The sequence below is a fragment of the Gopherus evgoodei genome, chromosome 3 (genome assembly GCF_007399415.2).
Source record: "Gopherus evgoodei ecotype Sinaloan lineage chromosome 3, rGopEvg1_v1.p, whole genome shotgun sequence".
Lineage (NCBI taxonomy): Eukaryota > Metazoa > Chordata > Testudines > Testudinidae > Gopherus > Gopherus evgoodei.
The window spans coordinates 40,335,461-40,354,107 of record NC_044324.1 but is presented as its reverse complement, the minus strand read 5'-3'; the positions used below and the strand labels follow the sequence as shown (position 1 = coordinate 40,354,107).

The 18,647-nt window shown below is 43.6% G+C and overlaps 1 protein-coding gene across 1 annotated transcript; it reads left to right on the top strand.

Moving 5' to 3' along the window:
* The first annotated feature begins 1,187 nt into the window (after positions 1-1,187).
* IAH1 (isoamyl acetate hydrolyzing esterase 1 (putative)) lies at positions 1,188-18,238 on the top strand. The gene is made up of 6 exons (XM_030555452.1): positions 1,188-1,281; positions 8,721-8,773; positions 9,221-9,369; positions 11,574-11,735; positions 16,951-17,072; positions 17,921-18,238. The coding sequence occupies exons 1-6, from the start codon at positions 1,222-1,224 to the stop codon at positions 18,095-18,097; spliced, it is 723 nt and encodes a 240-aa protein (XP_030411312.1). The 5' UTR covers positions 1,188-1,221; the 3' UTR covers positions 18,098-18,238.
* Positions 18,239-18,647: the final 409 nt, after the last annotated feature.

The window sequence follows — 18,647 nt, the reverse complement described above, 5'->3', positions numbered from 1 at the left end:
CCTTGTCAAGGTTTACATGGTACGGTGTCAGTGGAGGGGACTAGACCTGATGGCCTGGGCCAAAAGAAACCTGATGAGGTTCAAGTGCAGACTCCACTTAGGAAGGAAGACTCCCATGCACTGTTACAGACTAGGGACCAAATGGCTAGGCAACAGTTCTGCAGAAAAGGATTTAGGGGTTACAGTGGATGAGAAGCTGGATTTGAGTCAACAGTGTGCCCTTGTTGCCAAGAAGGCTAATGGCATTTTGGGCTGTAAAAGTAGGGGCATTGCCAGCAGATAGAGGGATGTGATCATTCCCCTCTATTCGACATTGGTGAGGCCTCATCTGGAGAAGTGTGTCCAGTTTGGGGCCCCATACCACAAGAAGGATGTGGAAAAATTGGAATGGGTTACCTATGGAGGTGATGGAATCTCCTTCCTTAGAGGTTTTTAAGATCAGGCTTGACAAAGCCCTGGCTGGGATGAATTGGTCCTGCTTTGAGCAGAGGGTTGGACTAGATGACCTCCTGAGGTCCCTTCCAACCCTGATAGTCCATGCTTCTTTGACTTTGCAAGGTCCCTTCCAATCCTACAGCTCAGTAATTCCGTGTTATGCAAACTGTTCCTTGAGGGGTTTATAATCCACAACCCCAACCCTGCCACAGATCGAGCATCACTAAGTGGGCAGCCACAGGCAGTGCAATAGGCAGTGAAAAGGGTTCATGAACGTTGTTTCCCCAGGGGAAGCACAGCGCCCCGGCCCGCTTTAGGCATTCTCTGGCTTGGTGCAATCAACGTGCCTGTGGCTTTGCCAGCGGGACCGGAGCGGAGCAGGAACCCCAGGCAATGGGCACTGCACCCAGCCCTGGGCGGGGCAGGCAGGGGCGCTGCCGGGTTGCCTGGGCTGGGCTCACCTTAGGAGTGCGGGGGGGGTCTGCAGCCTAGGCCAGGGGGCTCTGGCCGGAGGGTGTTGGGTGTGTCCCGGGCCTAGCTGCGCCCCCACAACGGCTGCACCTCTGGGGGGGGGGAGGTGGCGGGAGTGTCTCTCCCACCACCCGTGGCTCCAGGCTGGGCCCGGCGCCGCCTAGAGCCCCCCCCCCCCTCCGGGTGCGCTGTGAGAAGCCGGGGCGCCGCCACGGAGGGCGGTTGGGGCGGGACGGGCGCGCGAGGGCGGTGAGGGGCGGCGGGGCGGGCCCCGGGGCGGATTTCCGGCTGGCTCCCGCTTGTGGCAGCGGCGGGATGGCGCTGTCGGAGGTGTCCTGGCCGCGCATCGTGCTGTTCGGGGACTCCATCACCGAGGTACCGGGGCTGGCGGCCTCCCCGGCCCGTTCCCGCCGCTCGGCGAGGGGCCCGGGCCTGGCGCAGGGCAGCGCTCGGAGGTGCAGGGCCCGCTCCGCTGTGGGGCTTCCCGTGGCACTGACCAGCCACAGCCCCAAGGGAGCCAGTTCCCGTCGCCGTGTCCTGTAATCCGTACGCTCCCTTACACATCTGCGTCCACCCACCCACCCCTGGTGTCCCCTCCACCACCCGCCCCCACGGCCCAAAATACCCAATGGCTCCCTGCACTCCTTGTCCACACACACAATGACCCACACACCGCTCCAATGGCCCAAAACACACACACACACCCAATGGCTCCCTGCACTCCATGTCCACACACACAGGGACCCACACAGCTGGGGTTCCATACACCTCCCAGCACACACACATCCAATGGCTCCCTGCACCCTGTGTCCACACACACACTGACCCGCACAGCTGGTGTCCCATACACCTCCCCACACGCACCTCTCCAATGGCCCAAAACACACACACACACACACACACACACACACACACACACACACACACACCCCAATGGCTCCCTACACTCTGTGTCCAAATACACAAGGGCCCCATACAGCTGGTGCCCCCCATGTCCCATACAACCACACACACACACACCCAGTGGCCCTGTGCATCTCTTATCCATGTCCCCCCCCACACACCTCGTGTCCATGTCCCATACGTGCACCCCCCCACAGCTGATGGCCCATACACGTCATATTCATTTCCCATAGATGCCCCCCCCCGCACCCCCACAATGGCTCCATACACCTACTAGCTCTGTGGATGCCAGCAGGGCTGGCTCTAGCCATTTCGCCGCCCCAAGCACAGTGGCACACCGCAGGGGGGCGCTCTGCCACTCGCCGGTCCCGCGGCTCCGGTGGATCTCCCGCAGACGTGGCTGCGGAGGGTCCGCTGGTCCCGCAGGTCCACCGGAGCTGTGGGCCGCCCTCCCGGCAACCGGCAGAGCGCCCCGGCGGCATACCGCCCCAAGCACGCACTTGACATGCTGGGGCCTGGAGCCGGCCCTGGATGCCAGGTTTGTACAATTTTTGTTGGTGCCCAGACCGGGTCCAAGCAGAGTCAGCCCATCCATCAGACAGACCAGACAACCACTCCACGATTTGGAGGACCCTGCGCTTTAGGGGGGTTGGCGGGGGGGGGGGGAGGGCTGACACCAGGGCAGGGGTAGGGTGACCAGATAGCAACTGTGAAAAAAACAGGATGGGCGGGGGGGGGGGGTTAATAGGCACCTAAAGTCCCAAAAAATAGCACCATCCCTATAGAAATGGGACATTGGTCACCCTAGGCAGGGGGAAGGGATGGACAAGTGCAGAGTCCTGCACTTAGGACGGAAGAATCCCATTCACTGTTACAGACAAGGGATTGAATGGCTAGGAAGCAGTTCTGCAGAAAAGGACCTAGGGATTACAGTGGACGAGAAGCTGGATGAGTCAACAGTGTGCCCTTGTTGCCAAGAAGGCTAACGGCATTTTGGGCTGTATAAGTAGAGGCATTGCCAGCAGATCGAGGGACGTGATCATTCTCCTCTATTCGACATTGGTGAGGCCTCATCTGGAGTAGTGTGTCCAGTTTTGGTCCCCACACTACAAGGATGTGGAAAAATTGGAGAGTCCAGAGGAGGGCAACAAAAATGGTTAGGGGGCTGGAGTACATGACTTATGAGGAGAGGCTGAGGGAACTGGGATTGTTTAGTCTGCAGAAGAGAAGAATGAGGGGGGATTTGATAGCTGCTTTCAACTACCTGAAAGGGGGTTCCAAAGAGGATGGATCAAGACTGTTCTCAGTGGTACCTGATGACAGAACAAGGAGTAATGGTCTCAAGTTGCAGTGGGGGAGGTTGAGTTTGGATATTAGTAAAAACTTTTTCACTCAGAGAGTGGTGAAGCACTGGAATGGATTACTTAGGGTGGAAGCTCCTTCCTTAGAGGTTTTTAAGGTTAGGCTTAACAAAGCCCTGACCGGGATGATTTAGTTGGAAATTGGTCCTGCTTTGAGCAGGGGGTTGGACTAGATGACCTTCTGAGGTCCTTCCAACCCTAATATTCTGTGATTCTATTCTATGAATGGGTTCGGAGAGAGGGCACAGCAGGGATGGGAAGGAGTGGAGTGGGTGAGCAGGAAGGTGCAGGGCGGGCCGTGGCCAGGTCACTTGCTGCTGCCAGCGCTAGCCCCCCAGGCTGCCTTGGACCCCGCATCCCCCTTAAGTGTAGGGCCCCCGCCCCCCAAAATGTGGGGCAGAGGGCAGTTGCTCCGGTCCATCCTATGGCCAGGAGGGCTCTGAAAATATAAACCCAAACATTGGTGGAGCTGGGCCCAATTTCTTGAATATTGGTGGGGCATGGGCCCCTATAACTCACCACCTATGAGTGCTTCTGTATCCCATGTACACCTCTCCTACCCAGTGTCCCGTATCTGCTCCCCCACACCCAGTGTGTTTATGCTCAATCGCTTCACACTCATTTTGCCTAGAGTACGTAGTCTATAACCAGTGTGCTCGTGCCCATCTCCATTGGTAGCATTTATAAATTTGTTAGTCTCTAGGGTGCCACAAGTACTCCTGTTCTTTCTGCAAGCTCTGTGTATCACTGTTGGCCCTAACTAGCAAATACAGCATTACTGAATACCACTGTAGACTAGTATCAGAGGGTAGCCGTGTTAGTCTGGATCTGTAAAAGCAGCAAAGAATCCTGTGGCACCTTATAGACTAACAGACGTTTTGGAGCATGAGCTTTTGTGGGTGAATACCCACTACATGCATCTGAGGAAGTGGGTATTCACCCACGAAAGCTCATGCTCCAAAACGTCTGTTAGTCTATAAGGTGCCACAGGATTCTTTGCTACTGTAGACTAGACCAAGCAAATTATTTGCCTTTTGTGTCCTGTCTATATTAATCACAAGATTAGGCACTTTTAGTACCAATGTAAAACTGTGATTTTATCCACAGAATCATTGGTAGCTACTGTAAGTGGTTTGTCAGATTAGAATTGCTTCTCACCCAGGTCCTTGGCTAATATGTTTTCATTCTGATCTGAATTTTTAGTTAAGCTTTGGCCTGGGCTGTGTGTTAAACTGAACACCTGCCACTGATAACGATTATTTTTTACCTTAAAAGAAAAAAACTGATACATATGTAATTGAAAGGGAGTTGTGTTCTGATCACAAATGCACCTGGCTACTGCAGCGTTGTAGTTAAGGCTCCCTGAACATTGCCTAAGGCCACCCAAAGGGCAAAATATTTTAACTGCTGGGAGAATTCTGTTTTACCATAAGAATCACTATAGTTCACATGTTGGGGCTTCTGTAGATGTGGCCATTGATGGAGTTGGTCCTCAGTGTTTATTTCTGGTTCAGTCTTCAAGTATATAATTTTACATCCAGGATTCTGTTTCAAGCACTACTTTATAGTTAAAACCAATATAGAGCGCTAGGTTCTAACAGGGAAAACAGGAAATCAGAGCTGCTTTCTACTCTTAGACAGGGTGAGGGTACATTTATCTGAGGTCAAAATTAAGTTCCTAATCCTTACCCATTGAGTTTCTCTTCATTAGAGAAAGCATTTTAGAATCTGCATGCATGGTGGTACATTTTGAGTGGATTCAGTCCCACTTTGCAGCAATTCTGCAAGTTCACATGCTAGACTAGTTAACTGACAACGTCTCAGTCAGGAAAAATACGATTGTGACCAGAAAGAGAGCACCAAAGCAATACATTCTAATTGACCTAACTGCCTGATCAGTAAAGGCATAAGTGGCAACCTGGCTCCTTACATATAAGCTGAACCCAATGTACATGTAATAACCTACTGTGTACTCAAACTGATAAGGAATGAATCACTATCCTAATTAGTAATGACTGTCTACTTGTGTCCAGTTTGTCTGTGTTATCAGCTGGTAATTACTGTTTGGCTGTAAATTAAAGCTAATTAAAATTAGATTAATATATAAAAGCATTTTACAGCCTAATGCAAAGAGAAATGTTTTTGTTTTTTTTAAATTTGAAGTTTCTTGTTTATAAACATTTCCATGCAAATTTTGAAAGGCAAACTATAATGTGAGAATCAAAGTGAAAGGCCATAAACAGAAATGCAAGTGCCCACTTGTCATTATCCAAACTGAGCAGTAAAAAGTAAACAAATGACATAAATAATAAAAAGTAAATGTGATTCTTTTGGTTGTAATCATCTAAGAAGTCATTAATAAAAGGTACAGAGGTTTGGTAGCAATTAAAGAATTTTTTAAAAATACAGTTAACAGTTGTGAGTGTCCCTTAAGTATGAGCAAGGGTGGCCAACCTGTGGCTCTGGAGCCACATGCCGGGTCTTCAGAAGATAATATGCAGCTCCTGGTAGGAGCCAACTCTGGGGGAAAATGGTGGGTGCTGCATCTCTGTCAGACCCCCTCCGTCCCCCAGTGCCTCCTGCGCGCTGGCGACCCCCTCAATCAGCACCTCCTCCTCTCTCCCCCATGCCTCCAGCCTGCTGCAATCAGCTGTTCCACAGCACTGAGGAGGCTCTGGGGGGAGGAGAGAGGACAGGGTTCGCAGCCTCACCCCTCCCTACTCCAGCACCACCTCTTTTCTCCCCGTGCCACCTGCCTGCTGTGATCAGCTGTTTTGCAACTCACAGTAAGCTTGAGGAGGTGGGGGCAGGAGCAAGGACACAGCTTACTCAGGGGTAGGGGCAGGAAGAGGCAGGGTGGAGATGGGGACTGGGGAAAGGGGTGGAGTGGGGGGCAGGGTCTGAGACAGGGTCAGGGGTCCAGCACCCCCTGGCCGGTACCATTGTCTCCTTGAATAAAGCACACATTGACTCGCTAGTGTTGAAATTTTTAATCAAAATTTTTCTTATACCATCTAACAATGGAAGGGAAGTGCAAACAAAAGAAAATACACAGATGAAAATCGATGCTTCCAACAGGAGTGGGAGAATAAATGCCTTTTCGTTAAACGTAATGGTAAGGCCATATGTCTTGTTTGCCAGACAAGTATCTCTCAGTTCAAATCTTCAAACTTGCAACGTCGTTTCGCTTCGAGCCATGCACATATGAATCAAGAATTCTCACAGGGTTCTGAACACCGCATTTTAAAACTGAAAACTTTGAAAAAACAAACAAATGTAGAAGCCCAGTTTTTCACAAGGTTTGCCAGCCAATCGCAGACTGTAATATTAGCCTCCTATTATGTGACTTGGCACATAGCCTGTGTGAAAAAGCCCTACTCTGAAGGCGAGGTTATAAAAACGTGCCTCACTGAAGATTTCAGTCCTGTCACCAGAGAATGAGAATCTACAGAAGAAAATTTCTGGTCTGCAGCTTTCACACCACATAATAGAACGCAGAATCTCCGACCTGAAGAGTGACATCACATCGCAACTTCACTTGCAACTTCAGCAGTGTATTTGAGCATCACTTTGAATGAGTTGGGCCATACACAGGATAAACCTCAGTTATTGGTAGTTGTCCACACTGTGTCTGACCACTGTGTTGTAAGGAAAGAACTCCTCAATATCATGTCACTAAAGGACAAGAACTCGTGGATGAAATCTAAAGGAGGTGTTGATGTTGGTAGTTGTGAAAAGCCACTTGCCTTTACAGAAGCTCACTGCCATTGCAACAGACAGGGCTCCATCCAGGTGGGCATCTGCAAATGGATTAGTAGGGCTTTGTAAATCTTACGAGAGCTTGCCCGAATTTTGGACATTTCACTGTATTATTCACCAGTTGCTCCTGATATCTAAAAATCTCAAATTTAATCACATCATGAAACCTGTCTTGCACATTGTGAATTTCATTCTCTCAAATGCACTCAGTCACAGACAGTTTCAAAATCTAATTGAAGAACTGGATGAAGATGACTCCCTTGCTGATTTGCCATTTCACTGTGCAGTTTGATGGCTCTTGAGAGGTAAAGTTATTTCCCATTTTTTTGAGCTCCTGGAAACAATATAATTGTTTATGGAGGAGAAGCACAGAATACACCCCGAACTTACAGATCCTGGGTGGGTTCTAGACTTGGCATTTCTTGCAGACATGGTGCTGCATTTGGATAAACTAAATGTGGATTTACAAGGAAAATTCTGGTTGCTGTCTGATCTAGTGCAAGGCATATTTGCGTTCCTGGACAAACTGCAGTTGTTTCACAGATAAATGCTTGAGGGAGAACTGACACATTTTCCCTCAAAGTCACAGTATCAAGCCAGATAAAAAGAGAATGGAGCAGAACCCCTAAAACGGAGCACAAGTAGATATAGGAGTGTGATTAAAGATCTTAAGGACAGTTTTGAGGAAAGATTCCAAGATTTGCAGCAGAAAAGACCTCAAGTCAGATTTCTGGTTGACCTTTTTAGTGCTGAAGCTGATTGTCTGAAACCCCCTTTAGTCAGTGACAAAGCAACATCCCAGATGGAAATAACAGAACTTTTGGAAGATGACAGATTGAAGTCTGTTCAGAAGACAGAGGGGACCCTTACTTTCTGGAAATCTGTACCAAAGGATAAATACCCCAACATCAGAGGTGCAGCCTTAACATTAATCTTGATGTTTGGCTTGACCTATCTTTGTGGGTGTTTTCTGGACACTCAAACATGTGAAATCCAAGCATTTTGACAGACAGCCACTTAAGAGAACTGCTACATGTGAGCACAACTGAACACAAATCAAACTTCAAGGGAATTGTTGAAAGCAAAGATTGCTGGACGTCCTACTAAGTAAAAGATTAAGTTGTTATTATCGTTAACTATACATTATAAATGTATAATAAATATGCATTATCAACTTATATAATGATTGTGTGTGTATACACATACACAAACACACGCGCGCGTGCGCGTATATAATTATTACATATTACTGTGGCTCTTTGGCAATGTACATTGGTAAATTTTGGTTCCTGCTCAGGTTGGCCACCCATGAAGTTTGAGGTAAGGGATGCATAATTCATTTATATGAGCTGCTCTGCAATCTGAAATTAAAGCTACAGGTCCACATTTAGAAATGATCAGAAAAAATCCTTGGCATCAATCAATCTCTTGTTACAACCTAGTTGATTTACTTATGTTTGGCTTGATCCTACACAGTTCTTTGCCCCACAGATTGAAATTAGTGGTAGTTTTGACTGCAGAAGGACAGTGGAAGGTGCACCTCTCCTGTACTGTTCCCTAATGCAGTAACAAAATGTGTGGGGATTGGGCAGGGCCAACAGCAGCCTCAGGGACACACTAATGGCCTAATTTTCAAAAGATAAGAGAGGCAACATAAAAATAAAGGGCAGTTAAATTTGGTGGGTGAGGAGAAAGGACAATAAAAAATGTAGGGAGAAAGTAGAGTGACATGCTAAATTGTAATCCTAGATATGTTTTAGTTAATATCTAAACTGTGTCCCTTTCATTCAGTTTTCCTTTCAGGACAATGGTTGGGGAGTGTTGCTTGCTCAGAAATTGGTCAGGTGAGACTTGTCAAAGTTTGTATTTTAAATGTAACGTTTAGGATGAAAGAAGTCCAAGCAGCTTTCCTGTAGTAAATTATTTTTGTTATTTAAAAAAATCATATGGAATGCCTCAGTACTTTCAATGTGTGTAAATCCTTATTAAAGGCTAATACAAAGGTTGAGTAAACACTTCCTGATTCTGTAGTCAGGGCCATGCATATGGATCTTTGTAGCCATGTGAATCAGATTGCAGGCTTAGCAACTATATGTTTAGACAGACTCTACACATACACTTTATACAAACACTACATATATATTAAATTATCCCACTTGTCTACTGTGTAATCTAGTTGATTTTAGAGGGATAGAGAGTCTTAAGGCAGGTATCCAGATTGAATGTTTTGAAATTTCTAAAGTTTTGCTCTGTGAGGGGGATTTTCTTCTTGTTATATGTGTTTGTTTCAGAAAATGTGATGTTTTAAATCGCGGACTGTCAGGCTACAATACAAGATGGGCTAACATAGTTCTTCCCAGATTGATCAGCAAAAGTTCTAATGTTGAAAATACTATTGCAGTTACCATCTTCTTTGGTGCTAATGACAGTGCTTTAAAAGGTAGGTTAATTTTCATTTTTTCTCTCTCAATTGTTCTCTTAAAACAAGTTTTAAAAAGTGTAATATGTCAGATAGCGATTACCAAACAGAGTGGGACACAAGGAGGTTAACATTTCTCCTGGTCCTGCTCCATCAGTTTGGTTTTTTTTAAATGAGTTTACTATATTAGTGTGCCATTATTCATTTAAATCTCATGTGTACTTTTGGTTTTTGTTGCTCTTTCTCTGGCCAAATATTCATATGTGAGACTATGGAGGAAATTTCAAAGAGGGACAAATGGTTCTAAGTGTCTAACTCGCTTGGGACTTTCAGTTGGAGTTAGGTGCCTAACTGCTGTTTGTGCCTTTGGAAATAGCCTTATAATCCACTGGCTGATAGAAATTGTAGTCAGAATGTGAGAAAAGATGCAACAGAATGCCTTTTAGCCTCTGTTAAAGGTATTGCCTTCTATGACAGGATAACTGGCTCTGTGGAATGGGACACTGGTCACCCTAGGCAGGGGGAAGGGATGGACAAGTGCAGAGTCCTGCACTTCGGACGGAAGAATCCCATGTACTGCTACAGACTAGGGACCGAGTGGCTAGGCAGCAGTCCTGCAGAAAAGGACCTAGCGGTTACAGTGGACGAGAAGCTGGATGAGAGTCAACAGTGTGCCCTTGTTGCCAAGAAGGCTAACAGCATTTTGGGCTCTATAAATAGGGGCATTGCCAGCAGATTGAGGGATGTGATCATTCCCCTCTATTTGGCATTGGTGAGGTCTCATCTGGAGTATTGTGTCCAGTTTTGAGCCCCACACTACAAGAAGGATGTGGAAAAATTGGAAAGAGTCTAGCGGAGGGCAACAAAAATGATTAGGGTCCTGGAGCACATGATTTACGAGGAGAGGCTGAGGGAACTGGGATTATTTAGTCTGCAGAAGAGAAGAATGAGGAGGAATTTGATAGCTGCTCTCAGCTACCAAAGAGGATGGATCTAAACTGATCTCAGTGATAGCAGATGACAGAACAAGGAGTAAAGTCTCAAGTTGCAGTGGGGGAGGTTTAGGTTGGATATTAGGAAAAGCTCTCTCACTAGGAGGGTGGTGAAGCACTGGAATGGGTTACCCAGGAAGGTGGTGGAATCTCCTTCCTTAGAGGTTTTTAAGGTCAGGCTTAACAAAGCCCTGGCTGGGATGATTTAGTTGGGGATTGGTCATGCTTTGAGCAGGGGGTTGGACTAGATGACCTCCTGAAGTCCCTTCCAACCCTGATATTCTGTGATTCTATGTGTACTAACAAATATAAATATTATGATGATAAGTATAAAGTCAACAGTGGGACCAGTCCTCTGTAGGGTCCACAAACTTTTTGCAGCAATAAATTATTATGGGCTATTATATTCTATCTGCACATAGCATTCTTCTGTTTTCTCTCTAATTTTAGTGTTTGCTTACTTTATTTTGTAACCCACTGTTCCATGACAACACCTATAGGAGTGGTTAATCTCAGTCCTAAACTTCTCAACATTTCTTGTCTACTCGTACTGAATTGGCATTGTGTGTGAGACTTGAAATTTTTGTTATAAATGTTTTTGGACATATTTTATGATGTCTTTTTCTGTTAATACTGAAAGTTCCATTTTTTTTTCAGGCTACACTAGGGCTTATATATATGGAACAGAAATGCACACTATGGAGATGTGATTTCTAAAGCACACTAATGTTTTGCACACTAATTGGTCTATACAGTATTATGTTAAAACACACTAGGGAACTTTTAGTGCACACCAACAGGGTCTACAGGGACAAATTGGTGTGTAACACATTTGTCCACTTTACAAATCACACCTTGTGTGCATTGCTGCTTCATGTAGACAAGACCTAAGAAGATAAATCTGCTAAGTCTTTGTAATCATTTGATTTTCTATTAGAGAAGTGTACAAAAAAGACAATGAATTAATCTGTTAAAACCACCTTCTCTTCAGTTATTTTAAGTGAATAGGAAATTATTTACAGTACCTACAGTTTTTCCTCTGTCTGGCTCTTATGCCTTAGATTTTGCTGTGTATCATTTTCCCAACACATCTGATGAATTCATGAATCATGTAGAACTTCATATTGAAAAGAAGGAAAGTATCCACATTTGTATGCTGTATTAATAAGTATTGTGTATAATTTACAATGGGCATCTTGGTTTTATATGAACAATTGTTTCTTCCCTAAACAGATGTGAATTCCAACCAACACATTCCACTGAAGGAATATGCTGATAATTTAAAAAGCATGATACAATATCTGAAGTCCATAGACATTACTGAGGACAAAATTATTTTGATAACACCACCCCCTCTCTATGAACCAGCTTGGGAAAAAGAGTGTATTGCCAAAGGTAAAAAGGAATTCTCCCAGTTTTGGGATTAAAAACAAATAGAAAGGTTGCCAGTTTGGGTGTCCAAGTTGCTGACCTGCAGACTGACAAAGGATTTGCTTGGTATTTGTGCCAAACTGCATGTGTATTCTCTGAGCCAATGAAAAGAGGCTGCTGGTAGGTCTGCTAAACATCCCAGGTTTAAACAACTGCTAAACAACACAGGAATGCAGGGGCAAGATTAGAAAGGCAAAAGGCACAAAATGAGCTCAAAACTAGCTATGGGAATAAAGGGAAACAAGAAAACTTTTTATCAATACATTAGAAGCAAGAGGAAGACCAAGGTTAGGGTAGGCCCACTGCTCAGTGAGGAGAGAGAAACAGTAACAGGAAACTTGGAAATGGCAGAGATGCTTAATGACTTCTTTGTTTCGGTCTTCACTGAGAAATCTGAAGGAATGTCTAACATAGTGAATGCTTATGGGAAGGGGGTAGGTTTAGAAGATAAAATAAAAAAAGAGCAAGTTAAAAATCACTTAGAAAAGTTAGATGCCTGCAAGTCACCAGGGCCTGATGAAGTGCATCCTAGAATACTCAAGGAGTTAATAGGAGGACGTATCTGAGCCTCTAGCTATTATCTTTGGAAAGTCATGGGAGACGGGAGAGATTCCAGAAGACTGGAAAAGGGCAAATATAGTGCCCATCTATAAAAAGGGACATAAAAACAACCCAGGAAACTACAGACCAGTTGGTCTAACTTCTGTGCCAGGGAAGATAAAGGAGCAAGTAATTAAAGAAATCATCTTCAAACACTTGGAAGGTGGTAAGGTGATAGGGAATAGCCAGCATGGATTTGTAAAGAACAAATAGTGTCAAACTAATCTGATAGCGTTCTTTGATAGGATAACGAGCCTTGTGGATAAGGGAGAAGCAATGGATGTGGTATACCTAGACTTTAGTAAGGTATTTGATATGGTCTCGCATGATATCCTTATCAATAAACTAGGCAAGTACAATTTAGATGGGGCTACTATAAGGTGGGTGCATAACTGGCTGGATAACCGTACTCAGAGAGTAGTTATTAATGGCTCCCAATCCTGCTGGAAAGGTATAACAAGTGGGTTTCCGCAGGGGTCTGTTTTGGGACGGCTCTGTTCAATATCTTCATCAACGATTTAGATGTTGGCATAGAAAGTACGCTTATTAAGTTTGCGGATGATACCAAAGTGGGAGGGATTGCAACTGCTTTGGAGGACAGGGTCAAAATTCAAAATGATCTGGACAAGTTGGAGAAATGGTCTGAGGTAAACTGGATGAAGTTCAATAAAGACAAATGCAAAGTGCTCCACTTAGGAAGGAACAAATCAGTTTCACGCATACAGAATGGGAAGAGACTGTCTAGGAAGGAGTATGGCAGAAAGAGATCTAGGAGTCATAGCGGACCACAAGCTAAATATGAGTCAACAGTGTGATACTGTTGCAAAAAAAGCAAACGTGATTCTGGGATGCATTAACAGTGTGTTGTAAACAAGACATGAGAAGTCATTCTTCCGCTCTACTCTGCGCTGGTTAGGCCTCAACTGGAGTATTATGTCCAGTTCTGGGCACCGCATTTCAAGAAAGATGTGGAGAAATTGGAGAGGGTCCAGAGAAGAGCAACAAGAATGATTAAAGGTCTTGAGAACATGACCTATGAAGGAAGGCTGAAAGAATTGGGTTTATTTAGTTTGGAAAAGAGAAGACTGAAAGGGGACATGATAGCAGTTTTCAGGTATCTAAAAGGGTGTCATCAGGAGGAGGGAGAAAACTTGTTCACCTTAGCCTCTAATGATAGAACAAGAAGCAATGGGCTTAAACTGCAGCAAGGGAGATTTAGGTTGGACATTAGGAAAAAGTTCCTGTCAGGGTAGTTAAACACTGGAATAAATTGCCTAGGAAGGTTGTGGAATCTCCACCTCTGGAGATATTTAAGAGTAGGTTAGATAAATGTCTATCAGGGATGGTCTAGACAGTATTTAGTCCTTCCATGAGGGCAGGGGACTGGACATGATGACCTCTCGAGGTCCCTTCCAGTCCTAGAGTCTATGAATCTATAAATCTCTGGAATTACGTTATAGATGGTGTAGTCTGACCATGCTGTGCCTTAACACCCTTTGCAAAGCAGCCTGCGAAGTGAGTAGCAATGCAGCATGGTACACCTTGGATCATTTTCTTGCTGTTACAACATATTCCTCATTTATCAGATTAAGCAGCAATATCCACCTCATGCTTTATTTCTGAAAAGTACAGTTCTGAGAAAATGGTCTTTGTCAGAGGAAAAAGCCAAAAAAAAGTTTAATGCCTATTAGCTTCTCCCTGTACTATTCAAGTCACTCTGACAATAGAGACATAACACGGCCTAGTTCCTGGTGGGGAGCCTACCTGACCTCAGCTGATGTCAATTGTCATAGCTTCATTGACATCAGTTACTACAGTTTGCACCAGCTGAACGACTGCCCCCAGGTGCTCGTGTGTTTGGACAGCCTGTGCAGTGGCACAGTATGTATACTTTAAAAAGAATCCTGACAATGGTATTAGTCCATTCCTTGAAGGAAATGGTAGAATTATCCACAATAATGCAAAAAAGGCAGAAGTATTCAATAAATATTTCTGTTCTCTATTTGGGAAGAAACAGATGATATAGTTTCATGTAGGGTGATAACACTCTTTCCATTCCACTAGTGTCTCTGGAAGATGTTAGAAGCCACTAAAGGTAGACATTTTTAAATTAGCAGGGCCAGATAACTTGCATCCAAGAATTTTAAGAGAGCCAGCTAAGGAGCAGTAATGTTGTGGACCAGTAATACTGATTTTCAATAAGTCTTGGAGCAATGGGGAAGTTTCAGAAGGCTGAAAGAAAGCTAATGTTGTGCCAATTTTTAAAAAGAATAAATAGAATGACCCAAGTAATTTTAGGCCTGTCAGCCTGACATTAATACCAGGCAAAAGAGTGGAGCAACAGATATAGGACTCAATAGAGAATTAAAGGAGGGTAATGTAATTAATGCACATGGTTTTATGGAGAATAGATCCTGTCAGACTAACTTGATATTAGATTGTAGTTTGGTTGATAAAGGTAAGTGACCACATAATATACTTAGATATCTCTAAGACATTTGACGTAGTACTGCATGACATTTTGATTAAAAAACTAGAATGATAAAAAATGGAGATGGCACACATTGAACTGATAGATTTCACTGATTCAGAGAGATGTGAATCATCACTTGGTAAACTGGAGTCAAACAATATGTGTTTTAATAAATGTATACAAGTGGGAACAAAGAATGTAGGCCATATTTAAAGGATAGGTGATTTGATCCTGGGAAGCAGTGACTATGAAAAAGATGGTGGGAGGAGGGGAGAGGAAGAGGGGGAATAATCAGCTGAACATAAGCTCCTCGTGCAGTGATGTGGCCAAAAGAGCTGATGCAATCCTTGGATGTATCAACAGGAGAATATTGAGTAGGAATAGAAAGGTTATATTACCTCTATATTTGACAATGGTGTGACTGCTGCTGGAATAGTGTGTCCAGTTCTGATGTCCACCATTCAAGAAAGATGTTGATAAATGGGAGAGGATTCAGAAAAGAGCCATGAGAATAATTAAAGGATTAGAAAAACATGCCTTCTAGTGATAGACTGGAAGAGCTCAATTAATTTAGCTTAACAAAGAGAAGGTTAAGGGGTAACTTGATTACAGTCTGTAACTATCTTCAGGGGAAGCAAATTTAATAATGGGCTCTTCAGTCTAGCAGAAAAAGGTATAATACAATCCAATGACTGGAAGTTGAAGCTAGACAAATTCAGACAGCAAATAAGGGATAAATTCTTACGGTGAGAGTCATTAACCATTGAAACAATTTACCAAGGGTTGGGGTGGATTCCCCTGACAAATCAAGAGTGGATATTTTTCGAAAAGATCTGCTCTAGGAATTATTTTGGGGAAGTTCTATGGCCTGTGTTATACAGGAGGTCAGACTAGATGATCACAATGGTCTCTTTCGGGCTTGAATAAGTTAGCCTGATCATGGGATTTCTGCCAGAGACACTCTAGCACTAAAGTAGGAGCAGAGGAAGTGGATTTTTTAGATGAATCAGGGCAGCAGGTGGTTGGCAGGGTGAAATTTCCTATGACAGAGGGGCAGAAGAGTCAAGGATGGAGAGAATCATCAGACATACCAGTGGAAGAGAGGAGTAAGGAGAAGATTGACAGCAGATGAAGTCATGATTGCTGATGGAGAAGTAGTCATGTAAAGACTGAGTGACAAGGTGTAAGAGGGAGCCCTGTTTTCTAAAAATGCTTTTCAGTTTAATGAGACACACAAGGTGGTTGAGGTAATAACTTTCATTGGACCAACTTCTGTTGGTGGAAGGTACAAGCTTTTGAGCTACAGAGTCTTCAGATCTGGGGAAGAAAGGAGAGAGAGAGCGCTAAATACTTGTTGGGACAGATTGTTAAGCAGAATGGGTAACATCTTGGAGGTGGTCACTTGAAATGCAGTGGGCAATTGGGGATTAAACAGAGGAGCTGGACTATAGGTTAGTTGGTGCTCAAGTCACATGGAGCATCAATTTCTGTACAATTGAGTATTGCATCTGACATGGGGCAACTGATTTCTAATTATATATAAAGTGCAAATTTCTCTTATCCCAAGATTCAAAACATTTTACCTAGACAGATAAGTAATTAACCTTATTTCACAGAAGAGAAACTAAAGCAAAGGGAAGTCCCGTGTCACCCAGAACACGGATGGACAGGCTTGTGATTAGACCTCACCTCTCTTAACTATCTTCTATCTGTTGAGGGCATAGGAGTGTTGGCAGTTGTAAATAAGTTACTCAGATGTGATGTACATAGGTGTTGGACAAAAAGCACCGGCTAAAGGCAAGCCTAACACAGAAAAAAAAGGTGCAATGCTATGTTCTTACACAGCTCTGCCACTGCCTCTTAATTCTCACCAGCCACACTTCTGAACCAAAGTTTGTTTTCAAATTAATCTCTCAAAAAATAGCAGGCTACAACAGAAGGCTTTTAAAGAGACAGATCTAGCTCCCACTTGCCTTAAAATTTACAAGGTTCAAATTTTACTTTGAAATGGTTTAACATTCAATAAAAATCATGCGCAGGAGAGTGACAGAGTCTGACTTAATTCCTGTGTTCTAGTTCAGCTAATATTTTCTTAACTTCCAATAGGTGACAAATTAAACCGCTTCAATTCTACCACTGGAGAATATGCCAAGGCATGTGTTCAAGTTGCTAAAGATTGTGGGACTGAGGTTCTTGATCTGTGGACACTTATGCAAAAGAATAATCAGGTATGACGTTCAGAAAAGAAGTTTGTGAAAATGCTGAAGTGTCTTGTGTAAAGCAATAGTACAGAGCTGGGGGAGGAACTGAATGGTCAATCTTGAAAAATAAAACAAGAAATCATGTGTTATAGTTTACACTATTTGGGAGGAAACATGAATCCAGAATACTTCATGCTGGGCTAAGAAAACACTTAAGGTGATTTGTTTAAATACAACTGAATATTGTTTGGTTATCAGACAATAATATATAGCTGCTCTAAATATAAGTGGTATCCCACTTTGCTAGAACTTCCTTTATGAAGGCAGTCAGCAGTTGCATCCCATACTGTACTTTGCAAGAATATTTGTATAAGTAGCCTTCCTGTATAAGTAGCTTCCATCACCAGAAGCTGAATTTAGGCCAGATTTTCAGAAGTGAGGTGCACCTGGCAGCTCTTATTCTGACACTTAGAGGCAGATTTTCAAGAGCTCAGATTTCCATCTGCTGAGCTTTTTTGAAAATCTGATCATTTACTTTGATCACATTTGAGCTCTTTTGAAAAACGTGGCCTAGAAGCTAATTCAAGTTTGGCAAAGTGGATCTTTTGAGACGAAGAGTAGATTCAGTATTTTGGTTGCCCCAGTTCATCAATTGATAGTTTTCTTATGGGTAATTAGTGACATAAGAAATACAGTACATTTACCTGTCTTTCTATCCTTTCATAATCTTGGAAAAGTTTCTTGGAACTGAGATTGATTAAAAACTACATTTTCTGGACTAGAGTTTATTGCATGGTATTAGGAAATTAGCTGTTACGATTTTACCTTGTTTATTTCTTAAAGATTTATTTAAATTAACTCCTCCCCCCTTATAGGACTTTTCTTCCTATCTATCGGATGGACTTCATTTATCAGTACTAGGAAATAATTTTTTAGCAGCTCAGCTTTGGTCACTGCTGGAAAAGAAGATTTCCACATTACCTCTGCTGCTTCCTTACTGGCGCGATGTAGATAATCGGAATCCTGAAGTTAGCCTTCGTGGGAAATCCTGATCAGTAACATATTGACCAAGTCTGTTGATGGACAGGAGAAAATGTGCATTCAGTGTTTTTCTTAGAGAAAAGATAATATTGATGCAAGTCCTCTCTCAAGTGTTATGGTTTATGGAAAAATAAAGTTACCTTTACACGTTCCATGGTGTGTTTTAAATACGTTAATACCATTTTCTGAATGACTGAACGTATTAAAGATCTGTTGGACAGTTGATTTCAAGTGTAATTTTCTAACCTTTGCCAACCCAAACCAACACTCGGCTTCAGTATTGTCATTATTACTGACAAAGGCTTTTGAAACTTTCTGTGGAGTGAAATTACTGTGGAGTGCAGGACGTGCTCAAGGACTGTCAAAAACCTTACTCAGCTTTGAATGGGCAACACTGAATTCTTTGTTCCTTTGGTTAAGAATCTCCCAGTCATGAGAGATTCTAAACATTTCAAATCAGAGCATCAGCATCTACTGCCTGCCAGAGTTTTCTGCAAGCTCTAACGCTTCTTAATTGAGGTTGTAAAGTTAAGCAGCATTCAGCATGGCTAAATGTGTCAT

Bases quoted from the DNA above. Each gene is read 5' to 3' on its own strand.
- IAH1 (XM_030555452.1), top strand. From the start codon at position 1,222: ATGGCGCTGTCGGAGGTGTCCTGGCCGCGCATCGTGCTGTTCGGGGAC. The intron at 9,370-11,573 runs GTAGGTTAATTT...TTCCCTAAACAG, and splicing joins TAATGACAGTGCTTTAAAAG to ATGTGAATTCCAACCAACAC. The intron at 11,736-16,950 runs GTAAAAAGGAAT...AACTTCCAATAG, and splicing joins AAAAGAGTGTATTGCCAAAG to GTGACAAATTAAACCGCTTC.